The 26339-nt window shown below is 38.5% G+C and overlaps 1 protein-coding gene across 9 annotated transcripts in view; it reads right to left on the reverse strand.

The window, feature by feature from the left end:
• Positions 1-26339, reverse strand: part of SLC44A5 (solute carrier family 44 member 5) — a 369267-nt gene that overhangs the window by 137116 nt on the left and 205812 nt on the right. For 3 of the 9 annotated variants that reach the window (XM_058658133.1, XM_058658166.1, XM_058658128.1), the window contains exon 3: positions 17694-17821. The exons of 5 other annotated variants lie outside the window; for them this stretch is intronic. In XM_058658133.1, the coding sequence (XP_058514116.1) occupies positions 17694-17715 (22 nt within the window). In that variant the 5' untranslated portion in view covers positions 17716-17821. Of the gene's footprint in view, positions 1-1827; positions 1999-17693; positions 17822-26339 lie in introns of all 9 variants that reach the window. One more of the 9 variants, XM_058658148.1, reaches the window with a different exon arrangement.

The following is a 26339-nucleotide window of genomic DNA, read 5'->3' on the forward strand; positions in this document are numbered from 1 at the left end:
GATCCTAAAGCTAAACTGGTAGCACACATTGGTGCTCAAGAAATTTTGACCAAGTGGATGAGTACAAATCTATTTTAATTATTATTAAAAAGAATTTAAATGATTTTAAAGAATCATTGATATTTCAGCAATACTTGAAATATAAAACAAGCATCTGTACTTTAAAATATACCCGATGCCATCCATTTCAAATTTCCCAACCTGTACCATTACTTCATTTATAATTACCAAAAAAAAGTCAATCTCTTTGTGGTTGGAAAAGCAAAAAGCAAATGCACAAAAGCTTTATTGGATGAAGAAGGTACATATCTACAATATTGTTATCCTAGATATTCACATGCTCACTTCCTTTGACAAGAATCATTAATTTTGTTTGAGTAAAAGTATAGCCTTTCTCCTCATCAGTCTATGTATTATGCCATAATGGTGTTTGCTGAAGAAAGAGAGAAAAGGAAAGGCAGAAACTGAGTAGAAGAGAGAATTAATTGCTCCACACAAAATCAGAAACTTGAAAGTGATTCTAAAAGCTTATGAAAAACAGCTACAACTGATTCTATGTTGAGTTTTGAAGGAGTGTGTATAAACAGCAATTGATACATTTATTTGATGTTTTCAAATGAAAACAAATGCAGAAAATTTTCAGTCAAGCAATTGCTCTTGAGTATCTTCTCTGGGCTAGCAGCATGATCCTAGTGCCAGAAAGAAACAGAAAGATCCTGCTTGTGTCTCAATTAGTTTGCACTCACAAGAGACCAAGGATGCTACGGATCTCGTGAAAGTAAGAGCTAGTACATAATGATGTCCCTGTAGTAAGAAAGAAAGAAAAAAAATGAAATGCTAAGGAAGTTAGCAGCTAAAGGAGTCAAATGCATGACTGGCATGATGGTGTATCCCTTGAGTTAATATCAGAAGCACAATCAAGGTCAGAGTTTTTTTGAGGTTTCTGAGCCCAGAGAGCAAATTTATGCAATGACATTTAGCAACCATTACTCATTCAGTAGCAGATCTTATATGTATCTGATAGAGGTAAGAATGAGACACGGAAAGCTCAATATGGCCCATGAAGTAGGTTATGCAAATTAGGTACCAAAATACTTGTCATTTCCCCACCTGCAGGTGAATTCCTAAATTTATTCCAAAGATCATGCTCCATATGCTAATCTCCCTTTGGTGAATGTCTTTCTCCCTCTAAAGATTAGAAGCAATGCAACAGGCATACTTCAGTCAAATTAGTATACAAAGAGAAGGAAAACTGTAAGTGGAGTGAGCTGGTGTATTGGACATGCAGAAAAGAATTAGCAACCACAAAAAGAAAAACTGAGGACTTCTTTCACATTCACTGATGCATAACCAATTCCAATCACCACATACAAAGACAACAAAACTGTGATCTTCACTGAAAAATGAGAAAAGTCTGGTATGCTCATGGGGAAGGTGGAGAGAAAATGGACCGAGGGAAAACAAAACAAAGAAAATAGTATTATATATGCAGTAATGTACTCAGAATAGAACTTCCTTTGTCAAATATTTTTCTGTCCTTATGCTGAACGGCTGCCATGTCACAATGATGTGTTTTTTGTAGTTGTTTTTGCCATGAGGTGTAGAAAATGTTCCCAAACTCAACTGTTAGAGTTCAGAGTTTCCCGGATCCTTATATGCTCTGTTAAATGACAGTTCAACAAGATTATGAATTTCACAAGATTTTTCATTCTGAATTCCAGATGAGTCAAGAATGACAGTTTCAGCCTACATTTTGTACTTTTCCGAGTTGAGCATATATCACTAACTAGGATTTGATGAAGAAAAAATAGAAAGAAAATGTTTTACCTGACAATACCATTCAGGCATAGAGACATGACATTCTTTCTAAAAATGCAGTAATATTGCCATGTTGTTTTACTTGACTATAAGTTCTACAATAGCAAGTATCATAGATTTTTATGTTTGCATCTCCAATGTATAACACAGCACCAGGCACATGTAAGTATTCAATAAATGCTGAATAAATAAATAAAAGACAGAATGGACTTCAATGAGTGGAAGGAAATAAGGTAAATTCCATTAACACGGAAAACAAAGAGAACAGCTCTGTAACAAAGTGCTTCCATAGCCACATCCTTGGCCAACTCCAAATATTTCAATCATACATTTTGCTACTTTGAGCCTAGATCCAGCCTCAGAATCATTCTCAACACAGATCATGCAGCACACTCTGTAACATTAAAGCTGTCACTTGGAGTGAAATCTATTGCATATCCCTACAATTGAGATCTTCATTAGACAAACCATGAGTAGGAACTATCTTCCTAAAATTTCTTCTATGATGTCAACATGCACATTAACAATTCAGATACCTAGCATATCCATGAACATGCATATCTTAGAGTTGTGGAGAGTTTCTAGTGCTACTTACTTTGAGTGCCAGCCATGGTATCTTGCAATTTCAGAGAATTCTAATTATTTTAATTTTTTATATCAACCTATTCCTTCCCAGAGCTAGATATTCTCCTGAATTTTAACCTAAACTTACAGAGTTATCAAAATATCCTATGCTGCAAATAATCATCCTTCTTTCTTGTCCTCATTCTCATCACTTTTGCCGACATCAGACTCTCAAGGACCACTGGCTTGGCTAAGAAAAGATTTGAGTTGGTTATAGTATTTTAGACCCTTTTTTTTTCTTTGAGGTGTTTTTTTCCTCTCTGTCAAGGCAGCAATGCACCAGTAATTCAAAATTATTAACAGAGCACTACTTTAATTAAAACACTGTGCTAACCACCAGTGTTAATCAATAACAAGATATACATATACTCTGCTCTCATAGGGCTTAAAAAAAGACAATCAACCACTTACATGTTTAACTGTTGGATTAAAGTTGCATTTGGTGTGGCACAAAGATGAAGCACAAGGTGCTGTCACTGTGCCAAAAAAAATGACATTTGACTTGGAAGGCAGATGAATCAAGGAAGGCTTGAGGGAAGTATTAAGAGAAAGACAGTAACTAAATAGGCAAGATTTTAGGTGGCTGAGTGTCCAAGGCAAACAAGCAGCTTACGTGACATCTTCAAGGAAAACTTGATTAAAGTCTGCATCATCAGAAAAAAAAGAGTGAAGAAGAGTGGTAAGGGATAAGGCTGGAACAATAGATATAAAATTTTTTGAAAGCCTTCTAGTCTAGAATTTTCAACTATATTGTGGCATCATGTGAAAGAAATTTAAAAGTTTTAGTTAGGAAAATAGTATATATTTCAAAGATTAATTGGCTGCAATATGGGAGGGAAATAAAAATGATGTCAGAAACCAGAAAAGGGAAAAGAGCAGTATTTCAGGTGAGAAGTGATTATAGTTTGGAGTAAGAAAATGCCAATGGATAAACTAAACTGTTTGACACATTGCTTGGTAATAGTAATGTAATTTGTCACAGCTACGGGGAGGAGGAGTAAAAGTACAGTTCATGAGTAGTCTTTTTCAGCTGGCAAACTGAGAAACAGTTGTACCAGTCACAGAAATAGGAAGTGAATTTAGAAAGCTGATATTGATATTCCAATTTGTATTTTGGAACAAACAAATAATTTTATGAATTGATTAAAATAATTGTATCAATTGATTAAAAATTAGAAGAGAAATCTCTGTTTGGGGCATTATCTTCCTCCCATTAACAATGAGAAAACAAGAGGGACAATTCCAAGAAATAGTTTTCGGAACATAGGACAATAATTTTTAAGAGAAGGAACAAAATCAGCTAAGCCATTTGATTGTCCTGGATAATGGTCTAGAGGAAAATATCCAGGCCACAGCTCAGAGAAAGGAAAGCAAAGCACAGTCCAGTGATTTCCCTATTTCCAGAGGGCAAAAATCTGAGTACGCAAAGACGGAGAAGCCTAACATTGTGAGAAAAAATACCAAGTATATCACAACATTAAGTGGTCTAATGCACGTGTAATTTGCAGCTTAAAAAGTATAAGGGTAAGAAGGAGAGGCAGAGAAATATTTGAAGAAACAGTAAGTATTAACCTACAAAGATAATAATTCTCAGCCATACACAAGCAAAACAAACATGAAGAAAGCCCCACAAGGGAACATGATCATCAAGCTGATACAAAACAGCAAAATATGAAACAAATGTTTAAAGCAGCTAAGGAAAGACACACATATATAGAGGCATAAAGGTAAGAAGGAAGAGTAGAGGATGTCTCATTGAGGATCTGAGACGGTGAGTGACATCTCTCAAAGTGCTGATGTTAGCATGAAACCCTACATTAGGCAGAAAAGTTTTTACAAAATGAACATGAAATGAAACCTTTTACCCAGACCAGCAAAAGTCCATGTCATATCAGTGTTAAAGGAGCTCCTTTAAGCAGAATGATAACAGAGAAATTTGGATCTACACATAGAAATGAAGAGCATCAGAATGGTAAACTTCTTTTTCTTCCTTCTTTCCTTTCTCTCTCCCTCCCCTTCCTTCCTCTCCCTCTCCCTCTCTCCTTCTTTCTCTCTTCCTTCCTTTCTTTCTCTTTTCCTTCCTTTTTTTCTTCTAAAATAAAAATAATATTCTTGTATTCAAATCTCTAATAGGCTATTCAAAGTAAAAATAATAGCAAAGCATTAAGAGATTTAAAATGTGTGGAATTTAAATGTGCAAGGATTGGATGTATACTCTGAAAAATTCTCATTATGTACTAGAACAGAACAATATTCTCTGAAGGCAGATCATGATGATATGTGAACTTCAGATTCTAAAGCAGTCACTGCTATGGTTTGAATGCCTGAGCCTCCCACTCATACACAGAAATCCTAAAACCCAAGGTGCTAGATTGAGAGGTAGGCCTTCAGATGTGAATGCATCATAAGGACAGAGATCTTGAAAGAGACTCTTTCACCGTAAAAGGACACTGCGAGAAGGTGCCCTCCACGTGCCAGGATGCAGCCCTTGTGAGACATGGAATCTGCTAAGGCCTTCACTACAGACTCCTCACGTCTAGGACTTCACACAATGTTTCTGTTGTTTCTAAGCCCCAGTCCATGGTAGTTTGTTACAGGAGCTGGACGAAAGGATGACCACTAAGAAATAAAACATAGCACAGATATGTAGTCATTGGGGGAGATGGGATAGTAATAAATAAATAAATAAATAAATAAATAATAGCGGGAATAAGGAACAGACAACAGAAGGACAAACAAAAAAGGAGCAGCAAGATGTTGACATAAAATATAATTCTACTGATAGATGAAAATAGTTCAAACGCATCACTTAAAAGGCAGAACTTGCCAATTCAGATAATTTTTATTTATTTATTTATTTTTTATTGGAAAGGTGGATATACAGAGAGGAGGAGAGACAGAGAGGAAGATATTCTATCCGATGATTCACTCCCCAAGTGGCCGCAACGAATGGAGCTGAGCCAATCCAAAGCCAGGAGCCAGGAGCTCTTTTGGGTCTCCCACGTGGGTGCAGGGTCCAAAGGCTTTGGGCTGTCCTCCACTGCTTTCCCAGGCCACAGGCAGGAAGTTGGATGGGAAGTGGGGCCGTTGGGACTAGAACCGGTGCCCATAGGGATCCCAGGCATGCAAGGCAAGGACCTTAACCACTACACTAACATGCTGGGCCCCAATTTAGATAATGTTTTAAAGTAAGATCCAATTGCCATCTGTATGTACAGAAACAAAAATGCTGAGTTTGACTAATTCTTCAACATAGGTCTCTCAACTTCTCAGATTTTTACTGCTTTGGGTGGTGTGTGTCACCTTTTACATGGTTGTGGTTTGCACAATTTTCTTCATTTACTAATTTCAGAGATTTGTTTATTGATTCATTGAATACATTGCTTTCTTCTACATCTTGATAGAGACGCGTTACAAAGGAGTTTGTAAGATGTGTGCATACTGCAGGCTAAAACTTCTACTGTTTACTTGTCTTTTCAACTTTTGCTGTCAGACAAGTGAAAGTTTATGGTCCACAGCAGCAGTATGATGGTCTAAATTCAAGGTTTTAACAGTTTCTTTCCTGATGCATCTATGGTACTGAACCATACTTGATAAACTTCTGGATTTCATAAAAATGACTTAAGTAGAGGGGAGGGAAAAATGGCCGACCATGAAGGGTTGATGTAGGGGGGAAGGCAGAGAGAGAGGGCCAAAAAGTGCCAGAGGAAGGACCAAGTATAGTTGAAAGTAGTATTAACAGGTGTGTGAACCTCCCAGGACACTGTGGAATCAACAAGATCCACGCAGTCTGGAGAATCAACCAAAAATAACAACAACAAAAAGACCAAGGCAGCGTCCGTGGCGCGGCTTGTCGGCTCAAACGTGGTGAGTTGGGAACTCAGCGGGGGAAAGGCCGGCGGGAGTTTTAACCAGAGGATACAGAGGCAACTTTGGGAGGTCGTTGCACAAAGCCCCTCCAGTGGTGGCTAGAAGCTGCAGGAGTGCTGCAGGAGTGCTGAAGCCTCTAGCCCTGGTGGCGTTATTAATAACCTTGGCGGGACCCAGGCAAAAATGGGGATGGCTGCCTGACACGAACTCCCGCATAACGGAACGCCATGGTACCGGGAGGACGCTAGGACCTTGAAGTGCAGTAGCTGGCAGCTGCAGCAGCAAGGGTGAAATTCCAGATCCCGTGCCTCAAACCAAAAAAAACAAAGCAACAACAACAACAACAACAACAAAAAAAAACCAAGAGACAAGTCCCAGGCTCCTAGGCACTGAAACCTGAGGCCCTGAAACCTGAAACCCAGAAGGGAAACAAACAAACAAAAAATGACTTAAGTAAGCATTCAGACATCTAAGCAATAATTTCCTTAGGATTTTAATGTAATTTTGTCATTTCAGAGAGAAAATTTATTTCATTTTCTCACATGACTATTTTCAAATATAGCCTGATCCACTTCAAATACTACATTTTCAAAAATGTAATAAATTATGTACCATGAAATAGGAAACTATACACTGCTAATGTGAAAACATACCCATAGATCATGCAGCTATTTTGGATCAGTACAGATAGAATGTAACATCTGTAGCCATCTAGAACCAGTCAGCCAACAGGTGTAGAACAAGGTCACATTCTCTTTAATAGTTTCTATTTGGCCTGAAGACTGTGGACTAGAGGAGGAAAAAGGAATCATTACTATTCCATGTAGAGAAGGATGTTAACTGATTACAGACTAATATAGGTCATAAGCAACACACACACAAAATCGTGTGGATAACAGCCAAGGTAATTTTCTCATTTGCTTTTTACTGTAAATAGGAAGGGATTGCCAATAATCTACTATAATGTGGTATGCTATGGTTAATTTTGCTATAGGCATAGAGACAGCAATTTCAGAATTGTGCTCAATGGTGCCCTAGTGTTCCGCGAAATTTAGTAAGCCTTCCTTCTTTCATCAACATCACCACTTTCTAGTTATGTCTTAAGGAATCACTTGCTGGCTGTTCATATCATATATGTCATTAGCCCATTATTTGCTGAGGAAGCTCAAAACATAATAGTGGAAGCAGAGAGATGTATTTGGAAAAAAGCTTTTGTTACACAAAGCTTCCCTAGAATTCATAGGAGCTTGTGGGGTAAGAAAGTGTAAATCATGTGCCATAAGTTTTGGGATGTTCTGTTGATGCCTCTGATTAAAAGATTAACTCCAGGGCCCAGCATGGTAACCTAGCAGTTAAAGTCCTGGCCTTGCATGCACTGGGATCCCATATGGGTGATGGTGCGTGTTCTGGCTGTCCCACTTCCCATCGCTCCCTGCCTGTAGCCTGAGATAGCAGTCAAGGACAGCGCAAAGCCTTGGGACCCTGCACCTGGTGGGAGACCCAGAAGAGGTTCTGGGCTCCCAGCTTCGGATCAGTGCAGCTCCAGCTGTTGCAGCGACTTGGGAAGTGAATCATCAGATGGAAGATCTTCCGTTCTATCTCTACTCCTCTCTGTATATCTGAATTTCCAATAAAAGTAAATTAAATCTGAAAAAAAAGATTAATTACCAATGAAACTACTAAATATATATTGACACAAATGCTGGACTTTATGCCATTCTCTATAGCTACAACGTCAGGACACACTTAAATAGCAGAATGATGAACTTGTGACTATTGCTGCGGGACTAAAGCACTGTTACAATATAGGGGAAACAGTGAACAGGGATCGGGGAAAGATAGAAGGGGAAATCCTTCAGCCTAAGCAACTGTATCATGAAAAATAATTTAAAAATTAAGAAAAAGAGGATCTGGTGGAGTAGCCTAGAGGCTAAAGCCCTTGTCTTCCTCTGCGTCTCTTCTCTCTGTATATCTGATTTTCCAATAAAAATAAATACATTAAAAAAAATTTTTTAGGGCTCAGTATGGTGGCCTAGTGGCTAAAAAGTCCTCACCTTGAAAGCCCCAGGATCCCATATGGGCGCCGGTTCTAATCCCGGCAGGTCCACTTCCCATCCAGCTCCCTGCTTGTGGCCTGGGAAAGCAGTCAAGGACGGCCCAAAGCCTTGGGATCCTGCACCTGTGTGGAAGACCTGGAGGATGTTTCTGGCTCCTGGCTCTGGACAGGCACAGCACCAGCCGTTGCGGTCACTTGGGGAGTGAATCATCGGAATGTCTTCCTCTCTGTCTCTCCTCCTCTCTGCATATGTGACTTTGTAAAAAATAAATAAATCTTTTAAAAAAATTTTTAAAGAAAGTAAGTGCAAATCTTATGCCTAAGAAACCCTCAATAGGAGTATTGTCAGTTACCTAAAGAAAATCTTTTTGCTGATAAGTGTGAGATATGCAGCATATATCAAGGTTTCTTATGGACCCATTGTTCATGCAACAAGGAAAAAGGAGAAGACTGAAGTTGTACAATGTGGCCATAACACTGATACCTACCATTCTCTTTCACCAATGTATTCAATAAAATTATAAAAGTATAAAAGTATAAAAGATAATTTGAATGTATGTGTCTGTGTGCATGTGGTTTTTTTTGTAAGACTGGACTTTTCATCCAACATCATATGATGTGAAACACAGATGGCATGTGTAGAAAAGGAAATTTCCTTTTGAAGTGAATACTGATGTAAATCAACACTTCCAGGGTGGAGTGACCCTTAGTTCCTTTAAGAGATGTGTTTTACATTAAGTGAGTAATGGACACATCTGAAGTTGTCACTTGGCCACAAGTTCTTTGAGGGCCTCATCCAACTTCTCAGAGAATACAGCATAGCATCTTGCACCTGATTAGATGTTAGTGAATGGCTGTCCCACAAATAAGTGAAAACACAATTATCTTACATCAAGCTAACCTTGTGTTTCACCTCAAAATTCTTGTGTAAACAAAAGCTTGGAAAATAATGTTTAATTGAGGCATATAAATCAGCCTCTTGAACTAACTGATATCAAATGATGACATCTTAGTTTAAGAAATGCATCGACTGTTGGGAAATACGAAATCATTAATAGAATAGGAAAGTCAGAAACAAAGATCTGGAGTGTGGAGTGAGTTTCACATGTTAAAAAAAAGCTATTAGAATACTTGCTCTAACATCTTTACTGTACAGGAAGACCTTATTTGTTCCATTTCTTGGCCAAGAAACTGACTCAGAGAGCTTGTGTGAATCCCTACAGGCACCACAGTGACTGAGCTGCCAAAATAGAAATTGGCTCACAACTTTGAGTCTTGGTCTACTTCTGTTTCGACCACCTGCAGCTGTTTCTGTTGTAGTCTCAGACTTAAGAGACAAGATTTCATCCATTCCTATGATTTGAACGGTTGAGCCTCTCACTCATACACAGAAATCCTAACAATTGTCTTCATGCGCTAATTAAAAACATGCAAACCAAAATAGTAAAGCCTTTCATTTTTTCTCTTCCAAAAGTTCTCAAAAGTTAAATTACTTCCATGAATTGATATTAAATCCTAATTCTTCCTTCAAGTGGATTTTTTGCAAGGAAAGGAAAGAAGCATTCTCTGAAGTGGGTTGTATTATTCTGCCTATGTGCAGAAAGGGTAGAAAGCCACAGCTTTCTGTGGAGTGGACACAGATAGCAATTTTCTTACATATAGCAGTCTTGTACATATACCATAAAACAATGCTTAGATATCTGCTTAGTAAGGTTGAGCTTCCTTAGCAAACAATGAAATATACACATCTCCTACCATAGTTCTGTCTAGCTGGTAGAACTAAATTAGATGGTTGTCTGCTTGGTATAAGATTCTTCTACCAATTCATTTATAGCCAACAGCAATATTGACCTGTCACAAAGGAAGAGAAGTAATATTCTTAAACTCTGGTTTAGTCTTTGGTTATTTGCCATAAGCACATATTTTTATTAATTTATTTCTAATCCGAATGTCCTATTCAAGGCTCTACGAGTTACAGATCTTAAAAAGTGAAGCTTTTGCATCATGCTTTCTTGTTTCATTATTATTCTGTTAGAGACTGGAGAAGCAGGAAAAGTTAAGTTTATTGTGTTAGGATGCATCTGGTTCTATGGCCTGGCCTTTTTTAGAAATTGCCACCAGCTCCACTCGGAGAGGTTCTGATGGAGGAGCCTGGGCAACTCCTCTGGCAGGACACAGACCCTGCAGGTAAGTGCAAGAAGCATGGAGGGAAACAGCCTAGAAGAGGTCATGGAAAGTGTCCCACTGGCACACATTTGGCATGGGTCAGGGGCAGACCAGCCTGAATCAGTTCATGTCATCCACTGGCAAATCCAAATGCCGGAACAGAGTGTGGGTCGAGCCAGGTTTGGTCACAACAAAAGCAGTGCACAACACGGAATGCCAAGGTGAGGTTGCCTGTGCCAGATGTGACTGCAGCACCCAACCAGCACACGTGAGAATTAGGAAGGGAGGGGGCAGAGTCGGCAGGGGGATAAGGGGTGGTTCCCTTGCTGGACAGCTGCTCTCACTGGAGAGCATGAGCTGGGATGGGGGAAGACCAGACTAGGGAGGACTACAACACCTATGTGCCTTATGTGGACCAAATCGGGGAAAAGCCAGACTGGGCTGATTGTTCCTACTGGTACAATCTACAATTAGAGTGGGTGAGGGTTGTTGGGGCTTACCCACAGCATCAGGTGGCAGAAGCTGGCACTTGGGGACTAGTTCTGTCAAGTTAAACCACAGAACCACCTGGAGAGTGCATAATCTGGGAGTGGGAGTGGCCTGGGAAGAAAAATATTGGGTTCCTCCCTCTTGGGTTACCACCCCCACGGAAGGGCATGAAAACTAGGACAGGGGCTGGGTGGCTAGACAGAGAGTCACCCAACAACATCTGTGAAGGCTGGATAGTTGAACTGGTTAGATGGAACTAGGCTTTAATACCCATTGACATGTATGAGAGCAGGAGGGGATGTGGGACAGAATGAACTAGTCTGCCACACATACTGGCAAACCAGGGCAGGGGGCGGGCCTAGTGGGGGTTATTGTGGGTCGCTCCGACTAGGCTGCAGCTCCCACTGGTTTATGTGAGGGTGGAGTATGTGCTGGGCAAAACCAGGCTGGACTGCAAACACCCACTGGTCCCAGTGGAAGACAGGGATGGAAACAGAACCAACCCAGCAATTGCAACCACCAGCTGATTGGGGCAATGGACTGTGCCAGGCCCTGTGCTTGCTAGTACATACAAGAATCTTGTCTGGGAACACCTCAGACAAAGTTTCTTTGGGGATCTCCCCAATCGAGCTTTCGGACTCAGAACGCTAACTATCAAATGACAGAGGATAGAACAGGTCAATCAACCACCTCAGCTATATATTGGCAGTCAAAAACTGGGCAAATGGAGACTCTATGATGGACTATGTCAATCAGTGGATTATTCAATGACCTCATCGTGCTTGGAGTGGTGAGAGTGGGAGCAATTCAGAACTGTTGAACTATCAAAACCACTTGATAAGAGCAAGACCCTCGGAGCATGCCCCACATCTGAACCTGGTGTGGGTGGGAGACTGGGTGGGGCTTCTCCCTTAAAATCCACTTTTACCTCAGGTATATTAAGGAAACAATACAGAACTAATTGTTTTGCGCATCTTCCTGTAGTGCTTGAGCCTTTTTACCCTAATTATGTCAAGATTATCAAAAATAAATAAATGAATAAATAAAAAGAAATTGCCACCAGCTCACAATCCCTACTCCCAAGACACAGATATCTGTTGACCAGCTGTCAAAGTATATTTATGGTGCTGAGTGACACTATTAGAAAGCCAGGAACAGGCTTTGCTGAGCATACATTTGCATACCCGCTAACCTGTAATTTTGCCAAGAACCTGCTAACCAATCCAAATGAACTGCTGTTTTCCATTTAAAACACCATTAGTTTCCTATGGTTTGTTGCCCAGGGAACAAGCATAAAAGACACCATCAAGTGGTTAGAAAAGGTTTTGTTTTGCTAGAAGCCAATGCATTCCTGGAGAATTTAAACTTGGCATTTGCTATGTCTCTCTTTCAATCTTCCAACATAATCATGCATCCCAGAATGTGGAAGGATTTGAATATAGCTCACTGCCTAAAAGATTTCAGGTAATTACACAGGTGTGCTTTGTTTCTAAAATCATTATTAAATTCAGACTGGATAAAACTGACAACTCTAAGTCTATAATTATTTATTAGTAGAGTAACGGGGATTATCTCTTCACACCATGAATGATTTTGAATTTCTTCTAAGTTATTTTTTATACGCAATAAATTGCTATTCTTTTTATTTTTACTTTTTTGCAGAACAAAGGTAATTTTTTCTTTTTTTATTATTACTTTCCATGATGAGGTTTTATGGGTATAGGGATTTCCTCCACCCCCCTCTACCACCTCACCGCCTCTCCCCCATTTTCTCCACCAGTGTTTTCCTCCATATTATTACAACAGTGTAGTCCTTCAGCAACAGTCCTTCAGTCCAACATTCTGCTATCTAAGTGTATCATGGCATTGCAGGTATAGACAATGGTAGAATGCATAGTATCTTATTGTCAAGGTATGTTTAACAGTTTCATTGGAAGTCCTCCTTTCATTCAGGAGTAGAGATGCATAGTGTAATTACCTTCACTTCCTAGTATGCTAGTCTAGAGCATATAGTTCCTAGGTAAATATATATAAGCACGTATTCACCTATATGTCTATTGATATTGTATTTTGCATGAAGGTTGCCTTATATCAGACAGAACATACAATATTTGTCCTTTTGGAATTGGCTAATTTCACTGAACATAATGCTCTCTAGTTGGGGCCATTTCATACTTTTTAATAGTGAAGTCCCTTGTAATGAGAGTTCAAGGGGCAGGTATTCAATACAGATGTTAAGTTGTCCCTTGGGATGCCAATGTCTCCTAGCAGAGTGATACTGGAGAGTGAACTGGCAGATGGATGATCTCTCTTGCTGCCTTCTCTGGCATTCAAATAAAATGAAAATAAGTAAATAAAAATACTAAGGTATAAGTCTACTCATAGCAAAGTGACAAGCCAGTAGAAAAATAGCTTCTAGTTTCCTGAGATTGGCTTTGTGTTTGAATTTCTAAAAAGATGAAAGATAAAATATTAAAATATCAAGGTTTTTCTAAGTAATGCATTCTCTGCAACCAAACTTCAAACAATGTGATATGTATGTACAGTATGTTACTGTAATTTGTTTGTTGTAAAGAGCATGCAAAGTGAAGACTCTACTGAATCAACTGTATCCCACGGTATGCAAACAATGGAAGATTCCACAAACAATTCACTTGAAAGTACAAGTAACTCAAAATATACGGAATATATTTCTCTACAATCAAAAGCTATGGCGACAAGAAATATTTAAAATTATAGCTTTGTTTCATTTTATTCCTTTTTTATTATTATTTGAGAGACAAAGAGACAGACCACAGATTGAATTTCCACTTAGTGTTTTACTATCCAAATGCCTACAACAGGTGGTGCTAGTCCAGGACCAAAGCAGGAGCTGGTCACTCTGTTCAGGGATCCCAGCTGAGTGGCCGTGAGTCAATGTCTTGAGCAATTTCCTCCTTCCAGGATCTACTTTAGCAGGAAACTGCTAGAATTGAACCCAGGCACTCGGACTTAAGATGGAGGCATCTGATGTTTACTGTCATAACAAGTAGACTACATGCCTACCCCAAGTTCATTTTAAAAAATACTATTTCACTTTTCTTTTCAAATTGCTATCCCTATTTCTAGAATTTCTTTAAGCACACCTTGTCTAGATAGTAAACATTGGTATTAACTAGGTAGAAGGCACAAAACATAACGCACAGCAGAAAGGTGCCAAAGCATCATGCAAGCACAGCCCAACTCGAGAAGGAACACGGTGGCCTGAATATACCCCCTGTAGGTGCCAAGTTCTATGTTTGACGTGTATTAGGAACTTTATTAAAAACAAGCGTCCGCTGATTGATTAAATCATAAAAGACTTATGAATAGTAAAGAACTCAGTAACCTGAAACAATTAAAAGTCAGAGAGAAAGGGTAAAGCAAATTGTGTGAAAGTGGCAGATGGTCAATAAAGCTGAAGTCTGTAAACTTGCACCAGCGTTGCATTTTAAAGGAACACTGTCAGCAATCAAGATAACGAAGTCTAGCAGAAGAGAAAGAGCCCATGCAGATGATTATCTTCTCACAAACTGAAAGGCTGCCAAATAGACCAACTTAATTAGGGCACTGCTTTAGTTCTATTAGATTTGTCCTACTCATCCTATTGAAGAGTAAAGGCCATGGGTAGCAGCAGTTCCTACATAGATTCCCCCGTTAATAACAGGGAAGTAGTCTGAATTATACAAAGAGAAAGGTCCAGTCATAACTAGCTCTTTCTAAGAAAGCCTTTGCTTTTTCTTTTTTTGATGACCAAATACAAAACACCTTTTTCTTCATCACAATATATATAGTAATTCTCACATCCACCCCTTCCCTTTATTCTCAATATTTCTTTAAGATGAAAGTCAATTACTACATAAATTTTGTCATAGCAGCTTAATCACTTTTTGCTGTATTATTTGAAGTCTTAAATAATTTCTTTGACACAAATTTCCTTTTCTGTCTATCCATTTACACACTGGGGTATTTCAGAAAGGTTAGGTAAAATGGAAGCAAAAAAATTAGGTTATTTGGCAGCCAAAATTTTGAAATCCTTAGGTTTTTTTTCTTCATAATACAAATTTTTCTGTCAACTTTCTGAAGTACCCTCAACTTTATTACTAGATTGTTTTTCATAATTATATTTCTATCATAACTTCCTGGTATCTGTGAAGTAACATTGAAACTCCTCAGCCAATAATTCACCAATATCTAGGGGGCCCGGCACAATAGCCTAGTAGCTAAATCCTAACCTTGCATGAGCTGGGATCCTACATGGGTGCCATTCCTGTCCCGGTTGCTCCACTTCCCTTCCACCTCCCTGCTTGTGGCCTGGGAAAGCAGTAGAGCATGGCCCAAGGCGTTAGGACCCTGCACACACATGGGAGACCCAGACAAAACTCCTGGCTTTGGATTGGTTCAGCTCTGGCTGTTGTGGCCAATTGAGGGATCAATCAGCTAATCAAATATCTCTCTCTCTCTGTCTCTCCTTTTCTCTGTACATCTGCCTTTCCAATAAAAATAAATAAATCTTTTAAAAGAAGTAAAAGAACATCTGGAATTAGGACTCGTTTAAGCTTCCTGCCTTATCTCCATGACTATTACTTAAGCTCTTTGTCATTCCCTAAACAGCCACACCTTCATCTGTGACTTGCTGTTTTCAAATTGCTTGTATTTGTCTACCAAATGCCCTTTTCCCTTAAAGCCGTTCTTTGTCTGCTTCTCTGACATTTGTCTCCCAACTCCATCCACCTCTTCCTCCTCTTCCCCATTCAGGCTGTTACTTGAGAGCTGGGGTCAGGTCTTTTATAGAATATGCCTTTCATATGTTAGAAGAAATCAATATACATTTAAAAATAAGTTAATGGGCCAACTAAAAATGTTTTCAACATCTATCTACATAAGGGAAAGCAACAAAATAGGACAAGGGAAAGAGGCTGCATTTTCTAATTAATCACAAAACCATACTGCAGAAAACCACATGTAACCAGCAACAATTGGACATTTGTCTTTCCAAAAATTGGCTGCCCAGCATCTGAACTCTCTTTATACAGCTGGATGAGTGCTCACTTAAAGAAAAAGAAAAGCCTATCTCCAACTATAGGACTGAAGAGGACTCAATTTCCAGGTCTCTCTGGAAACAGAATATGGATGTCTGACCTTTGCTTGGCCATTTCGCCAAGGGCCGTGAATGTAAAGCTGGAAGCACAAAGCAGCAGGGATAGAAAAGAATTCATTCTGTGCCACTGATGACAGCAGCAACATCCCGCTGCCAGGTGCAGCAGTGGCAACCCTGCTATAGGACAAGTTGCAACATCTGGCCCTCAGCACCAGTATCCACAGGGCTGCATCAGTTGGGGTAAATGACATTGGCTGTTCCTGGGAGTCGCACTCACCCTTATTCTGCATTTTTTCTATAATTTGTTCTCTAGGGTTTTCAGTAGCTCTCTCAACTATGTAGATTGCATTCAACAAAGCAATTTCTTGGGATGGGTGTTTGACCTTGTAGCTAGGAAGTCACTTAAGAAAACCACTTACCACAAGACAAAACCTGGGTTTGATACCAAAGTTCTAGCTCCTGACCCCAAGTAAATTTCATGGTCACCCAGAGTCAAATCCTTCTGCTCAACACCCTCACCTTAACTGAGGTAAATGTATTCCAAGGATGCTTCTACAGAACAGCAAGAGTCTCAGCTAGCTTTGCATCCTCATTATTTCTCATCATTCAAAGTAAACAACTCTACCTGTTACCTTCATTAATTTTTAGGTAAACATGCTTTAAAGTCAGATTGCCTGTTGATCTCTATAAATTAGCTGCCATGTATTTCTCCTAAACAAATCAGTCTAAATTAGAGCTTGCCATAGGGGATACCAGTCATGCGTTGAAACTCCAAATCATACGAAAATAGGAAAATGTCTGCAGTAATAAATGCTCTCAGAATTAGCTGACTTTATTTTTGTAGACTCATAAAACATTAACAATAGTTATATTTTATATCTTTGATATTCCTATAAACTTAATTTTCTTAGCAAATGTGTCACCAATTAATCATAGCTCAGGTATCTATGAATAATACAGATGCAGCAGCACAGTTGCAAGCTAAGATCATAGATTCTGCAGTCAGAATGCTTTAAGTCTATGGTAGGATCCTGGATAATATGTAAGTCCTTCGTGTCAGTTTTCCCATCTTTAAAGTGGGAACTATTAGCAGAAAAAGGTTGTTGTGAAGATTAAATTAGATATGACATATGTAAGGAATAAAACAGCACTTGATCCCTTAAGTGTTCGATTTTATAATACTATGGATTATGCTGATTCAGGAAAGCTACTATAGTTTGTGACAGCCATGTGTTCATATTCAGGTGGGGTCTTGTTTCTACATTGAACCAATTACACATGGAATTCTTCCAAGTGCTCTCTTCCTTCCAGCCTGGAGATGAGGTATGTATGATCAAGAGAGAGTGACCGGAATGATTAAAATGAGCAGCTGTGTTTGTGACCTTATAATGCAAATAATCCTTTGGTGGCATTTTGAAGGGTGTCTGTTACTATAGCATAACCTGGTCTATCCCAATTAATTCACAAAGTTAAGAAATTATCTGAACATTTCAACTAAAGTTTCATGCTCAAGTGAATGTATTCTCAGAAAGAACTCAAGTGGGTGAATACCAGTAAAGAATAACTGAATCATGCTGGCAAGGTTAATGATGCCTGCAAATGTCTGCCTTGGCACAGCCTTTCCTTCGATGTCTGAAATTCATCCTGAAGATCCTTTGAGGCTCATTCTGAAGTGGTCCCTTTAAAAAAAGGCATAAAACCCTGAGAGATACTGCACATTAATCATCAAATCTTTATGCATTCAATTATATATATACTTATCTATAACCTTTCCAGGAAGACTTGGGGGGGTGCAATGCATTAGGCTTACGTTAGAACACAGACTTGGAAGGTCTTCCAATACAGAATTCTCAGACCTATGTGCACAGGAGGAGGAGAATCATGGAGGTCTTTTGTTTAAAGATTATATTTGAAAGTCACAATCACAGAAAGAGAAGGAGAGATACAGATAAAAATCTTCCATCCATTGATTCATTCCCTAAATGGCCATAATGGCTAGTGCTGAGCCATGCCATGCTGAAGCTAGGAGCCAGATTTATCCCAGTCTGCCACGTGAGTAGCAGAGGCCCAAGCACTTGAGTCATATTCCAGTATTTTTCCCAGCCTTTATCAGGGAGCTGGAACATAAGTGGAACATCTAGGACATAAACTGGTGCCCACATGGGATGTCAGTGTCAGAGGTGGCACTTTTCCTGCCATACCAAGATGCCAGACCCTATGCAGCCTTCTAACTCTGGAACTAGGGAAACATTTATCTGATATTAAATATCCTTGCTCACCTTATATACAGCAGAATCAGACAACTACAGGAGTACTGCAAGAACAGCCTAAGGAAACTGCTCAAGGTCACTCGACGAGTTATTGCCAAACTGGGGTCTTTATAAAACGTGAACCACTATTTCCTTTTGTGAACTTTGAAAGTTCTAATGCAAAAGTCTAAGAACAGTTGCAGAGAAAGAGATAACAGAATAGAAAGATGAAGCAAGTGGGGAAGACTGAATCCCATTGGGAGTTTTAACCTCATTTCTTTCAATGGGTCACATCAGAGACTCTTGGATCCTCTTTGGTTTAATCTCTCTGTGGCTTGGGTTTGTTTCTTTTATATGCCACTGGTTGGTCCCGACTCACTTATGAGCATTTCTCTAAGCATCACTGCTTATTAACTGAATTTGGGCAATTTATATATTATCTTTGTACCCTAGTGGTGCTGTGCAAAATTATGGCTTTATAGATACTATTGCAAAAATTAAATAATCTTTCCGCATAGCATGCATTATGCACATAATAAGCACTAATCACTATCATTATTTTCATCATTTCATGTGGAACTTTAAGGGGCACTCTTCAGCAGAGCACTGAAAACACACTGGCCACATTGGAACATGACTATCAATCAGACAATATTTTCCAAAGGTAGGAGGGCACATTTCCATGTGTCTAATGTTTCTGTTGGAATTATCAAGGAAACACATCAACTGTTCATGTCCGTACTTGCTTGATCTTTTTTTAAGATTTATTTATTATTTTTATTGGAAAGTCAGATATACAGAGAGGAGGAGAGACAGACAGGAAGATCTCCCATCCGATAATTCACTCCCCAAGCGGCCGCAACGGCTAGAGCTGAACCAATCAAAGCCAGGAGCCTCTTCTGGGACTCCCAAGTGGGTGCAGGGTCCCAAAGCTTTGGGCCATCCTCGACTGTTTTCCCAGGTCATAAGCAGGGAGCTGGATGGTATGTACTTGCTTGATTTTAAAGCTTCCCTCTAACTACATAGTCATTGAATATTGAAAACTGGACTTGAAATGCTTCCAATTAAGCAATTACTTTAACATTTTTTCCTTTATTTCCATTTTATTCATTCTAAAACCCATAGCTAGTCACAGCCTCTTCCTCAGTGCCAATCTTCTTTGAAGAAAGTAGCCGCCTAGGCATTCTCCACCCTTCAGACTCATAGTCCTGAAATCAAGATCTGGCTGTAACGGAAGAAAAGTTCCAGAAATGTGGTGACCCCAGGAAAAAAGAAAGTAAAATGCATTAGTTTTCTATTATGGGGAATCATGCTGCTTATACTCCCCCTGTTTGAGCATTGATTACCCCCGTCTAACAATTCAATGACAGGGATCATATATTAATCTCTGCATCTCAGAAGACAATCTAGGACTTGATACACTAGGTAGAAATCAGGCGTTGCTGGCTAACCCAAATCAAGCTTTAGAGTAAAAATTTCATCTGATCAGATGTTCTCTTTGTGAAAGTTGCTAATTCATCTGATCAGATGTTCTATTTGTGAAAGTGGCTAATTCATGTGACTCTATCCAAGAGGATATCACTTAGCATAATAAACTAGACCTGACAGATAATCCCTGTGTAAGTACAAATTTAGAAAAATTTATTTAGGAGAAAACAAGTGACAGCTACCCTAGGGTACATTCTGCTCTCTGTTCAATTCTGCCAGTCCAGTGTTCGGTGGCATAAAGTCATGAGTACAGGAGATGAGGGTTGACAGTAATCTGAGAGATTATCCACCTAACACATCACTGTAAAGATTAAAAGAAAATAAGGCCTAGGAGCAAGAAATAACTGGGGGCTCGCTCTGAGGCATAGTGGATAAAGCCCCACCTGCGGCACCAGATATCCAACAGTTGTGCCAGTTCGAATGCCAGGTGTTCCACTACCAATCCAGCTTCCCACTAATTCTCCTGGGAAAGCAACAGAAGACGTTCCAAGTGCTTAGGCTCATGCATGTACATTGGAGACTCAGAAGCTGCTCCTGGCCTTAGCCTGACCCAATCCCAGCTGTTACAGCCATTTTGTGAGTGAGTGAACCAGTGGATGAAAGACCTGTCTCTGTTTCTCCCTCTCTCTGTAACTTTGCTTCTAAACAAATAAAATAAATGTATAAAAAGGAGAAATAAAAGAAAAAGAAGTAATTAGAATTCAGGAACATGTATAGTTAGGGCCAAAAGGAAGGCTAATATCAAATAGTTTTAAAAACACATACTAGATACATGATCACTAATGGCATTATTTTGCATGTAGTATAAGCTGTGATCCAACCATAGTCAATATCACAATTCTGTAGCTTGTTTTTTTAAGCTTTATTTATTTGTAAAGACAGAATAATGCAGAGACCTTTCATCCTTTGGTTCACATCTCAAATGGCTACAATGACCAAGGATATCGGTGCTGAAGTCACGAGCCAAGAACTCCATCTATGTCTTTCACATTGGTGGCAGGAGCCCAAATACTTGCATCATCATTTACTTTCCTCCTGCATACACTCACAGCAGATTAGATTAGCAGGAAAGTAGCTGAGGCTGAATTAGAGCTGATATTAGATGCCAGAATTGTATGCACAGCTTCACTTACTGTGCCGCAACTCTAATCTTTTTTTTCTGTAGCTTTTAAAGATGATATCCTTCAGAATATATATATATATTATTCATGCAGTATATATTACTATATATAACATATTATATATATACAGCATAAATATCTGAACAAGTAAATGCATGTAGTTGCATGGATGAGCTGTGCAATGGACACTAGCATACCAAGAAGGGGATAGCTTCAGTGTACCTCTCTACCCCTGAATAAAAGGAGGACTCCCAGTGAAACAACTAAATATACCGCAATAACATAAAACTAGATTCTCTACCTTTGCCTACACCTACAATGCCACTATGCATGCAAATAGCAGAATGTTAAAATTATAACTGTTACTAAAGGACTATACTGCTGTAATAATACAGGAGAAAATGGTGGGAGGGATTAAAGGGAAGGGAGAAAGGGGAAGAAAATGAGGGAATCCCTATATCCACAAAATTGTATCATGGAAAATAATAAAAATGATTAAAAAACAGACATCAAGGTTGTAGTAGAGATTCCTGTCTCACAGAATTTTCTGATACAATGGAATGTATAGAAATTTTCAGGTGACAATTTGCCTAACATTGTTCCCAGGGAATCTGAACCAGTGAATCAGAATGAATCCTATTGGTTACACCTTTTTAACAAGTGCATCAGGAAACTGTGCACAGGTCAGGAGAAATTTCTGCCAACAGAGTAAGACAGCCTTAAAGGCAGCTACACATTTTAGGGAAATCACAAGCCTTGAAGAAAGAGCTCTGAACTCCCTCTCTACTCTTTCCCATCGCCTCTTTTGAAACTTAATCCAAGCACACAGTTCCAGAATCTTTTATCCACACTATTTCAAACACCCAGCACTCATACTATAAGTAGCAGAAGCAGCAGCAACAAAGAAATCAGATTAATTCTTACCAATTATCAAGAAGTTGTTTGTCTATACTATAAAGTTAAGTAAAAGGAGGGGGGATATAGACAGAGAATTCCAGCAGTGAGGAGGGGGTAGAAATACAAACTTTTACAAATTAATTTCAAAATCTTTCCAAACAAAAGTGTCAACCTAACAGCCCTAGGTAAGCAATAACTTATACAAAAGAATATCACAGCTGTGTACACTCGCTTCTGTGTCTCAACATATTATTAAGGAAAAAACAAACCAAATTTTTGGAGATGGTAAGTCCATTAAAAATTCTGATCAGTTACAGAAAAACTCAGCAGTTTTTTTCTGTATTCAAACTATGGTACTTTCTATCCAGGACAGTTGCTTGTGCCTCCCACTACCAGAAAATCCTGAGCTGACTACTCAATATTATACTGTGAAACTTGTGGGTTATAACATTTTAAAAGAATAATGTGACATTCTAAGTCATTATTGCAGTGCTTTTTAAAAATTAATCAGAAGTTTTCAGAATTATTTTAGAAAGTCAAGGTTTGATTTATCTATTTGACCTTAAATGTGACCCTCTTCTCCAATAGCCTGTGGATTCTGCAGCATTTAGGAGACTGTTGGGGAGAAGAAGGAAATTTCTACTTTTATTGGAGAGCTGAAATACACACATTGTCTTTTTGCCACTTTAACAGTTCTTTGTGTTGCAGGGAAAGCAGTATTATTTCATGTCCAATAAGAAATATGCAAGATTTTTGTTGAGGTTGCAAAAACTAAGAACTAAAAATGACGCTTTGAAGAAAAGGGAGGATGTAGATGATAACTTTACAGGAAAAAATAACTGCTCAGAAGTGTAACTTGTTTATTACCTAATAGAGAGGAATGATTATTTCCAACTTCATTCCTTTGTGGGAGTGATTTATTTCACAATACAGACTTTTTAGAGCATTCTGCATTTCATCTTATTCTTCCTTGGGTATAGATAGTTTCCACTTAGGATATGTGAATGTCAAGCCTGTTCATATCAATAATGAAGAAAAGATTCTCTGTTGACTCATTTCCCTTCATTTTAGTGAACAGTTTGCATTAAATCAAGGTTAAGCTCTCTTGTCAACTCATCTCCAGGCAATTGCTTTAAGCCCTCTTAAGAAATCCATTTCGCATGACTGATGAACTCCCCTAAAGTGAATCTTCATTAAACAATAAAATTTTAGCCAAAGCAGTTTGGATACATCTGAAATAAAATCAGCCAGACTATTTCACACAATAAGTCCCGCATCTCTTATCCCACAGTGAGACTTTCTCAACTAGCCCCATCACACCACGTGTGTAACATACATGGAGAAGTCCCCACACAGGGAGAGCGAAATGAAGTTCTCTGTGCTGGATCTTCTCTGCAAAAGTATTATGCTTCAAACACTGACTCCTTTTAGTGAACAAATTCAAGTTAGTTCCTAAAGCTCTCAAAAACATTAAAGTAGTATGTGTATAATTATTTAAAGGCTGACACTGCTCTTATTTCACCTAATCATCAGTTGACTTCAGTAACAGTCATTTCCAGAAAATGGCCATTATGACCCTTCAAAAGCAAGAAAAGTATTCCTTGAGAGACTCTGTGTGTGTGTGTGTGTGTGTGTGTGTGTGTGTGTGTGTGTGTGTGTGGCTACAACTGGAAATTAGATTCTTAGTAGTGCAACTCTAAAACACCTCAAATGGTATCTGCTGGCCTGAAAAGTGTGAAAATCCATCCCCATTGAAAAATACTACTATGTCGTTTTACAAACAGTATCACAAACTATAAATAACCATGAACAAAATCAATAGTGTGGATTAAAATGAAGAGCCCTTATTTTGCATTCACAGATCTACTCCACCCTTCTCCACACCCATCACTTTAGTCAAAATGAACTCTCTCCCGCTGGGTTTCTTTATTGGGCTCTGGTGGAAACCTGGCTTCATCACTTCTTTTTCATTTTTCAGGCGCAGTCTCTCCCTCTGCACTGCTTCTTCTCCCTTTGCCTGAGGCTCATCCTTTCCACCCCAAAAATCTTCCTTTGACCCTGACTTCCTCTTTATATAACTATCCTATTTCTCTCCTTCCTCTCACTTTACAAATGAGAGGTAAATGTTCAATAAATATTTATGGATTAAGTGAATGAAAAGAAATATATTTCTTTATTGCTTCATCTCTCACTTTCATTCCACTGCAAACTTTCAAAGCTCCACTAAAGCTGGTCTCAAGAGGTGGCCAATAATTTTCCAATTTAAAAAACTCCATTCGCTCTCCTTACCCTTCATTCTAGTTGACCTTTACATAGCATCTGCATTGCTAACTAATGCTTAGTATTAATATTCTCTAAAGTTATCTTATGATAGCCAAAGTCTTCTCTTATTTATCATGTTTCCCCAGAAACTCATTGATGGCATGTTTTTGTAACTCTCTCTTCCCTTTTACTATGCACCATGCCAACGGGAGATTCAGAAAAATGAAACAATTTCACTACCTGCTCCAGTGGTAATTTCTAGTACTCATTCTTAAACATTGAAGACCTGCCTTTCTACATTTCTTTATCACTCGTCTTAGATAACATGCTAGCACCTAAAACAGACTCAAAATGTAACTGAAGTTTTCATAGCCACACCATCCTCCTCATTACATTGTTGAATCTTCAGAAAGATTCTTAAGAAAGCTACCATTTCTCTTTCCTGCAACTTTCCCTTAGCTTCAAGTTGTATTGATGCTTTTCTGAAATGTCTCTTGATTCTGTCCCATACTTTCCACTTTCCTTGAAACTGCCCTAGTTTAATTTTTATATCAGTCCTTAGACCATTACAAAGTCCATTATCTGATACCTTTGCCTCCAGTTCATTCCCTCCAATCATTTTTTTTCCCTGCAATAAAAGACCAAGTTCTCTGAGGGTACAAATGTCACAGTCAACTTCGTGTTATCCTGCACAAATACTGAATGCATATTTGTGGAAAGAAACTCTTACTTCCAGTAATCAACTGTCAAAAAACCAAAAATCTGATCCTATAACTTCACTACTGCTAAACCTTTGATGACTATCTCTATGGTTTGAAGAGGAAAAAAAGTCTCAGTGGGACATTCAGGATCCTCTGTGGTCAGGTGCTAGTCTACCACCTTGGTAATCTGCCATCTCATACCTGCCATGTACCTGAGACTCCTGCCACATCTATTATTTGTTCTTCCTGTTTATTTCTATAACATATTCTGTATAACCTACATCTAAAGCTTGGAATGCCAGTTTCCTATCTCTGCATCCTGAAATCCTGCTCAATTTTTAAGTTCAAATTAAAATTCTGGCCCTTCAATGCAGTTTTCGCTAAGTCTTCTTTATAAAAAGTAACTGCTGCCGACACTGTGAACACATGTGCTTTTTTATTTCCATATAGCACACGTTGCCCCGTCCCCAACATTATATTTAGATGTGGACACAAGTATTCTCTTTAATATACTGGAGAAAGGTCCTTTAGAATATCTCCAATCTCCTGCTGTGCTATGCTTGAGCCATAGGCTCACAAGAGAAAACATACAATAAAAGAATAATGAAGGGACTCAGTAACTCCTCTTTCTGTTAATTCATTTCACTAGAACCCAGCTGAATAACTGTAGTACTGTATTCTCTGTTATGGACACATTTGGTCAAAAATACCTAAATGTAGACTAACCACTCATGTTACCTTAATAACATGAAGCAACATTAGTACAGGTACTAGGGTTTTAGTTAACTGAAATATGCACATTAACTATACATTTATATATATATAGAAAATTAAGTTAAACAAATAGGAAAATATATCCACAAAATTCTGTCTTATCTTTAAAATATTATTTAACTATAATATCTATTTTTCATCTCACATGAGTGCTGTATTATAATAATGAGATAGGCAACAGCTGGAGATGGCTCATCTGCATTTTAGTTGTGTCTTACAGTAGTGACCATTACAGTCCCCAGTCAGGGATAGGGCACTATCTGCTAGCTTAAAAAATAATAAAACAAGTAACAATGTTACTACGCATTCTCCAAAAGATATTCAAAAGATATCCTCAAAACATGTCTTTGCATTTTTTTTCTCAAACTCCTATTCAAAAGTACACAAAACTATCACTACTTACATTGGGTCTAACTTCAAAGAATACTTCCTTTTAAGGCAGGAAGAGTAAATGAAAAACTATAATCACAAATAAGAACAGTCCTTTAAAACTAAATGTACTATATTAAGTTTCAGATTATTATTGCTTTCTGCAGTAAAGAATACAAGGATTCCCTACATTTGTTCTTATTCTGTGTCAAAATATTCAAAAATTTCAAACACATAAATACTATACTTTTGAAAATTATACTAGAATACAAAACTAAGTTTTAACAATCTTTTAAAATTTTCTCACTTGAAAATTTCTACTTAAAATGGTAAAAT

This window comes from Ochotona princeps, chromosome 2, assembly GCF_030435755.1.
Source record: "Ochotona princeps isolate mOchPri1 chromosome 2, mOchPri1.hap1, whole genome shotgun sequence".
Classification (NCBI taxonomy): Eukaryota; Metazoa; Chordata; class Mammalia; order Lagomorpha; family Ochotonidae; genus Ochotona; species Ochotona princeps.